Here is a 7843-nt window from a genome sequence, read left to right as displayed (position 1 = left end):
GTGAATACATTATTGAGCAAACCAAACATTTTGACATTATTATCAGGGTTGCTATTAACAAGAGCCCAAAATACAAGTCATGTTAATTTCTACTTTGTACAACATCATTCTATCCACTCACTGTTTAGCTGTCTTCCTGGAGAATTCCCTCGGGTCGTATGGTATCAGCATGCCCAATAGTATTTTTGAGGAAAGAATTAAAACGTTCCAAAACCATTTATATGACTCGTCAGATGCTTGTTAACGCAAAAGGCAAATCAGTCAATCACAGGGCCGCAGTTTAATGTATTCAGATATCTAAACTAGACATGTTCTTAAACGTCACAAACGTTTAAGAACAATGACAGTCATCACATTGAGTCACCTCTTGACTGATAAAAAACAGACGTTTTGTCCAAGTTAAATTATTTTAATCTGCGGTAATCTTATTTCAATAAATACAATATTTTTACCTCACGTTACGGAGTATACAGGGTAGTGCTGAAATTGACGGCGGAAGAATCACGTGTCACGTTTTGAAACGTCATAGTGAACAGAAACGACTGTCCGTCCAGTGAGCTACTCAAATGGTAATAACCCATTCATGATTATTGTTATTTTTACAAAATGCTTTGTATTTATGAATTAGCTAAATTAGCAGAAACGTCGGCGCTGTATGTTTTTCACCGATTTTAATGCTAGTTAAGTCAACTGAGCAGAGTTGCCATTTAAGATAGCTTTCATGTAGCTAGCATGCTAAGCTAATAACAATAGCATCCCGTGATACAAACCTGCTGTTGTCACAGTAAGTACATCTTGTTTGTTGCCGAACAACAACTCATTCGGTTGTCTGTGTTCTGCAGCGGTTCCGGTTCTGTGGGGATCTTGACTGCCCAGATTGGGTTCTGGCCGAAATCAGCACATTAGCAAAGATTGTAAGTAGCTAAGTTGATGCTCAGGATTGCTCAGGAAATGTAATATAAAATGCTAATTTTCTACTCCATTTTTATACAGTCGAGTGTGAAGATGAAACTCCTTTGTGCTCAAGTGTTGAAGGATTTACTGGGCGAGGGTATAGATGTAAGATATTAGATACACTTACTCATAATCATATATATATATATATATATATATATATATATATATATATATATATATATATATATATATATATATATATATATATATTATACATGAGACTTAACAGTTCTATGTGCTGTCTTTCTTATTGCAGTATGACAAAGTTGGAAAGCTGACTGCAGATGCAAAGTTTGGTATGTGTCCCCTCAATACATTTAAAACTGTTATCAGATTGCATGTTATTTCTCCTGTTATTACTCTGGAACATGCTTGATGTGATGAATGCAAAACTTTAGAACTGGTGTATGTTCATTTAACACTGAATGATCATTTAGCATTTATGATCTTGTTTTTTTTTTTTGTTTGTTTTTTTTTTGTAGAAAGCGGAGACATCAAAGCTACTGTGGCAGTGCTCAGCTTTATTTTGTCCAGTGCTGCAAAACATGATGTTGATAGTGAGTCTCTGTCCAGTGAGCTGCAGCAACTTGGCTTGCCTAAAGGTTCGTGCTTGGCATGTTTTTTTCTGCTGGACTGCATCAGGTTTTGTGGTCCATTAAGACATTATTTTATGATTCATTATTGTTGTTTTTCCTCAAATGCTAAGGTTATTTGGGTTTTTAGATTTTTATTTGTCATAAAAATGCATCTGTTCCTTAAATCTATTTATTAAAAAAAATTTACTTCCATAGAACATGCCACAGGTCTTTGTAAGTCCTATGAAGACAAGCATTCTGCTCTTCAAGACAAACTAAGAGATACCAGCTTGAGATGTAAGTCTTTTTTGTCAGCCTCCCTTATTTATGAAATAGAACGCAAATGTTTTGATGACGATTGCTATCTGCTTTGAAGTTGCTGACTGAGCACTTACTGAGGTGTGCAATTTGCCCTGTCATGAACTGCAGTGAGAAGGCTTGACTCAGTTTCCTGGCGCATCGATTATACTCTGAGCTCCAGTGAACTAAGAGAAGTAAATGAACCTCTGGTACATCTGAAACTGCAGACACAAGGAACAGAGCCAGGCTCCTCTGACACAACAGTAGTCTCTATTTCTCCGGATAAGTTCAGAGTTTTGCTCACTGGTTTGTATTTTTTACCCCTTTTCTGATCATGTTTTCTTTTTCTAAAAATTACTTTATTGCAATAACAATGTTGTGTCTGCTTCACAGAGCTCAAACAAGCACAGGCCATGATGAATGCACTACAATGAAGAATGAAGAACAAACCTTTGATCAGGAGCGAGATACAAATGATGCTGATGAACTGCCAAAAGTGCCATATTTGCATCTTGTACAGTATTATTTGCTTGAATTTGTTCATGTTAAAATAAAGTTTAATTTCTTACTTGAATGCAATAATATTTAGTTGTGTATTTCACCCACTTTGCTAGTATTTGGTGAATTTTTTTTCGGCTATAATGTATCCCTTAACTAAAAATAGACAGGCATTTTTTTTTTTTTTTGTAATAATTATAATTTTTGACATGATTTTGTTTGAATCCTGTATATATATATTTTGTTGTTTTAAATGCATCATTGTGAAGAAAGCAAATTAAAAAAGTTAACGCAAATTTGCGCAATGATTTCCTACATATCCCATAATGCATCTGGTTTAGATGCAAACAATTCATCTGCGGTATCGTTTCTGCAAAGAAAGAAATAAAAAAAACTGCTTAAAATACAAACTTAATTTATTTTAAAGCTATTTCAATTTGTTGAAAAGATAAAGAACGATCAATTTGCATGGTAAGATTTTTTTTCTTTACTAAAAAAGCAACATCTCGCGAGATTCATCATTTCGGAGTGACAGCGATTGCATAACTTGTTTGGTAACAAACGCATGCTGCAAATGTCTTGGGGTTTATGTTATACAAATTAGCAACAAGAAAGCACATATTCGTTGAAATATATATCGCAGATATATGTACCTGCTCTAAACAAGCCCCGTTTTTACTCGGAAGCGACTTCCTGCTTTGGGTGAGTGTTGCACGCGTATGTCAAATTCCACAATAAATGCATTGTTGTCTCTTTACACTACACAGAAAGCATTGCTCGGGTTAAATAAAGAGAGAAAAAAATATTTAGTGTGCATCTGAATTTCAGATGTTTATTTTTTATATTTATAAATAAGCTTTATTTGACTCGTTCAGAAGGTTTTTGGATCGTTGCTGGATGATTTGTTAGTCCACTCTATCACTTTCAGCACAAGGAGGGGGCTTTAGTTTGAAGTTTGTTTTTATCCGTGGACTCCGTGTTTTGTTTTATTGTGACCGATGATATTCAGTGCCTTACAACATTAGTTTTTGCTTTTTTTGTGTGTATGCTTTTATGATGTAAAGCACTTCGAACTACCTTGCTGCTGAGATGTGCTACAAATCAATAAATCAACCAATACATTTTATTTATAAAGCACTCTTCATACTAAAAGCTCATAGTTCTGCTTTTAGTGAGCTTGATTGATTGATGTCCACAGTTTTATAACGGCGACAAACTTCTCTGTATTTTATTGACAATCTGTCTGATAGACCAACACAAGTGTAAGGAAAACACTGCTTAGTTGGAGAGCATTAATTATAGAAGCAGCTACATGACACTTGGATGTGAATAATGTGCTGATAGGACAACTTAAACAAACAAAACTCCACAAATCTGGCAGTTATGAGTGTGAAGAATAAAGCTGTTCCTAGTCATATTTTTGAACTGTGGGAGGAAGCCAGTGTATCTGGAGAGAACCCATGCGTGCACAAGGACACCATGCAAACTCCATGCAGCAATACTGGGATTCGAGGCCAAGAATCCCAGTACTGCTGCAAATCAATACTGCCACTGTGCAGCCATGAAAGAAAACCATAAAACCTTAATAGAGCTTTTGGTTTACATGCAAATACAATGTGTGGGAGACGGCTAACTGGACATCACTCTGAACATACCATCCCTACTGAGAAACATGGTTGAGACAGCATGCTTCTGTTCAGCAGGTTATAAAATGCATTACACTGACCCTCAAAGTCCAGAGCTGAAGGTCCCTGGACTAGAAGCTCAAAAAGATACCGGGTCAGAGTTTCACCTTCAAAACAACAGCCCCAGACATACAACCAGAAGTATAATAAAATGGCTAAGAACAAAGCCTGTTCATGTGCTGGAAAGGCCCGGTCAAAGTCCAGACTATAATCTATGTGAGGATTTATGGCAAGCTTTACAATACTCAGTATGATTGAGCTTGAGCTATTTTGCAAAAAAGAATGGGCAAACACACAAGTTGGTTGAGAATGAACTTAAAACACAAATGTTTTTGCAGCAAAATATGATTCTAGAATGTATTGAATTAGGGCTCTGAATACAAATTAATGCAAAACAAAATATTTTTTATTTGTTTAAAAAAACTATGAAATAGATTCACATTTTCCATTTTATAATGATTCACTAATTCGAGTTTGACTTGGGAATCCCTATTTGGTTACAAAAATAAGGTTAAATGTTCAGCGGATACTTTTGCAAGGTACTCTATTGACCATTATCCGATTCTCTTCCTCTGCAGCACATCTTAATTTGTTCCATCAAAATGCCCGAGGGACCCGAACTCCACTTGGCCAGCCTGTACGTAAACAAAATGTGCGATGGAGTGGTCTTTAGTGGACCGGTTATAAAATCTGAAGTCAGCAAAAATCCAGAAGTGGCCTTCACCTGTGATTCATTTCGCATCACAGCCACTTCCAGAGGGAAGGAAGTGAAGTTGACTTTGACGCCCATGAAGAGTGACGATGATGGGAAGCGGCGATCAAAAGGTGGACAGGCAGATCAACATATGGACATAGTCTTTCGCTTCGGGATGTCGGGTTATTTCCGCTTTACGTCAGAGGACGAAGTTCCTAAACATGCCCATCTACGTTTCTACACCAAGGAGAAGCCTCGCAGAGTGCTGAGCTTTGTAGATACACGAAGGTTTGGCAGCTGGCAACCCAATGGAACCTGGCAGCCTGACAGAGGGCCCTGCATCATGTTTGAGTACAAGAGTTTCAGGTTTGTAATGCCAAGAATGTCACCGGTCACCAACTTATCCCAAATCCTGCTTTCAGATTGATCTTTGCAATCGTCTTTGCAGGGAGAATGTCTTGTCTCATCTGAGCGATCGGGCTTTTGATCGCCCAATTTGTGAGGTCCTGCTGAACCAAAAGTACTTCAATGGTATTGGGAACTATCTGAGAGCTGAAATCCTGTACAGGTGATGAACATGCATGAAAATAAAATGACATATTTCACACGCGTGTAAGCTCGGAACGTTTTTAAACACTGAGGTAACATGCTCACAAATCCAGATTATAAGAAACGCCGCTCTGACAACAATCCTGTAATATTTACCAAGTTTTAGCCATTATTCTTCAAATAATTTGCTCCTGATTAACAATCTGCAGATCCATCGTCCATCAAAGATAATAAAAAAATAATGTGTGATACTTCAGTAAGCCAAGTTACAAAGCAAGCTCAACTTATTATATACTGCTAAGATCACCTCCATTCCACACTGTTTTGATGCAAAAAAAGCCCAAACCTTGAGTTGACACTCATGGTTTGGGCTTTTTTTTAGAAGACCAATGATCTTGTAATAAAAATCCCATTATGATGTTGGTCTTTTGCAATATTAACAGTTTTGAAGCAATAGTTCTAAGCGTTGACCTATAATCATCTAAAATCAGAGATTGAAATTCAAACATTTAATGAATTAATCCATCATGTTTAATTTTCTAAATTAAATCAGGAAGATTAAGTAAACTAAGTAAGTTTAAGTAAGATGAACTTTCCCTCCATTTGTTGTCGAAGGGAATTATCACAGCTGGCTTCTTTGTAACATTTACATACATTCAAAAATATTTCTTAAAACAATTGAAATTAAAAGCAATAAATCAGGTTTGTGCCAGACTCAATATCTTTTTGTATCCAGAAAGGTTCCTTTCTTCCAACCTTCTTCCTGGAAGAAACAAGGTGGCTTTGTTCATTGGAAAAACAGACTGAACGAAGCACGCATTTTCATTTTTTCACAAGTTCCAATGTTAGTTTCATACACGCACAATGTGAATGGCTTTTTGTCTCTGTATGAGGGCATGTCTTCAAATTTTCAAAGCAAAAAAGTTTTTTTTTTTTTTTTTTTTTTTTTTTATTTGTCGAACAATTGCAGTACTGTATTTGCTTCTGTCGTAGGTTGAACATCCCACCGTTTGTGTGTGCGAGGGACGCACTGGAAGGCCTTGAGTTAGAGGATGAATTTGAGGACGGGAAGCCAGTGAAAGACGAGATCACAGACACAAAGGTGAAGAGAAACGGGCTCACTTTTGTTTTCCTGAGAAACTTCAGCATTTTTTTTTTTATTCTAACATGAATCACTGTTAATTTTCCTAAAAGACTCCAGAGAGGGCTAAAAAGAAAGGAATGAAACGGGAGGCGGGGGATGTCCTCAGACTTTGTCATACAGTTCCTCTGGAGGTCGTCAGCTTAGGTGGGTTCTGATTCAATTCCTGTCCAGTTTCTCCCTTACAATCTTAAGATAAATCTCTACTTATGACAAATTTTCTGTAATAGGCGGTAAGGGCTACGACCCTGAGAAGATGGACTACTCTGCCTTCGAGGCATGGCTGCGGTGTTATTATGTTGATGGAATGAAATCAGTTCGGGACCACAATGGCAGAACAATGTGGTTTAAGGTGAGTAAATGGGACAATTAGGTGTTTGTTTTTTAGAATGAAGTTTCAAGGTATTGTAAAAATTAAATATTCTGATCTGTTCCAGGGAGACCCAGGGCCCATGGCACCCAAAGGTAAATTTTACACCTGAATGCACAACCTAAACCTAAAATTATCTAAATGACATTGTTGTTATTTTGATCAGATCAGGTATCGGGGAAAACATTGCTATATCTGAATGAAAATATGAAAGTCCCTTTAAATTGCATTTCTAAAACACAAGAGTACCGACTGACTGACTGGAGGCAGAACCTTAACAATAGAGCTTAAAGTTGAAATGATTGAAGGAAAATCCACAATCACCTGTGTCTAAAATTTACCTTTACATTGTAAAACACAAAAAATCTAGGTCCAGGTATATCTCAGTAAATTAGAATAATACTGTAAAGTTGATTTATTTCAGTCATTTATTTCAAACAGTGAAACTTATACTCGGTGTGTTTCAAGTGTTCATTTTTGGACATTTTGATTATTATTGATGATTACAGCTAAAGAAATTCCTAGGTTCAATTTCACTGATTAGAATTTTATGTACGACTAAAAACACAAAGACATTTGTAAAACAGATATGTCAGCCTGCTTAAAGGTATATCAATAAACTGTATAGAACATGTATTCAATACTTGGTCGCAGCTCCTTTTTGCATGAAGTACTGCATCACTGCAGTGTGGAATGGAGTCAGTCTGCCTGCGACACTGATGAAATGTGCTTGTAAATGTAAATGTGTGCGAGTTGATAAAATAAAGTGGATCAGCATCAGCAGTTAACAGTCATTGTTGAGTTTGGGAGCTTCATGCCAGTGACTCAGATTTCAGGGTTCTTCACTTTTCTTGTAGAATCTGAACACTTTACTTAGAGAATGTAGGTCCACAGAGCAGAGCAGTCCTTTTTCACATCGTCTGCCTCTAATTAAGAAGTTCCTGAACTCAAGGAATGTGGAGGCGTAGCTGTTGTCGGTGTGTTTTGTTCAGGAAAGGCGAATTAACTAAAGCTTTAACAACAAACAGGATCTCAGTCTGATTGAAATATGGGATGAAGTGTAAGAAAAACAAA

The 7843-nt window shown here is 36.8% G+C and overlaps 2 protein-coding genes across 2 annotated transcripts in view; both read left to right on the top strand.

Annotated features, from left to right (window-relative positions):
* Positions 1-461: 461 nt before the first annotated feature.
* commd4 (COMM domain containing 4) lies at positions 462-2416 on the top strand. The gene is made up of 8 exons (XM_015047486.1): positions 462-569; positions 843-914; positions 994-1059; positions 1214-1253; positions 1440-1559; positions 1749-1829; positions 1962-2138; positions 2226-2416. The coding sequence occupies exons 1-8, from the start codon at positions 567-569 to the stop codon at positions 2264-2266; spliced, it is 600 nt and encodes a 199-aa protein (XP_014902972.1). The 5' UTR covers positions 462-566; the 3' UTR covers positions 2267-2416.
* Positions 2417-2843: 427 nt separating this feature from the next.
* Positions 2844-7843, top strand: part of neil1 (nei-like DNA glycosylase 1) — a 9241-nt gene continuing 4241 nt past the window's right edge. Inside the window, exons 1-7 of the mRNA XM_015047485.1 lie at positions 2844-3032; positions 4594-5075; positions 5158-5277; positions 6252-6360; positions 6453-6546; positions 6630-6751; positions 6837-6864. Coding sequence (XP_014902971.1) covers positions 2919-3032; positions 4594-5075; positions 5158-5277; positions 6252-6360; positions 6453-6546; positions 6630-6751; positions 6837-6864 — 1069 coding nt within the window. The 5' untranslated portion in view covers positions 2844-2918. The remainder of the gene's footprint in view (positions 3033-4593; positions 5076-5157; positions 5278-6251; positions 6361-6452; positions 6547-6629; positions 6752-6836; positions 6865-7843) is intronic.

This window comes from Poecilia latipinna, unplaced genomic scaffold (genome assembly GCF_001443285.1).
Source record: "Poecilia latipinna isolate Pla-1442-1.1 unplaced genomic scaffold, P_latipinna-1.0 Scaffold828, whole genome shotgun sequence".
NCBI lineage: Eukaryota > Metazoa > Chordata > Actinopteri > Cyprinodontiformes > Poeciliidae > Poecilia > Poecilia latipinna.
Note: the sequence above shows the minus strand (reverse complement) of the source record. Positions and strands in the feature narration are given on the sequence as shown.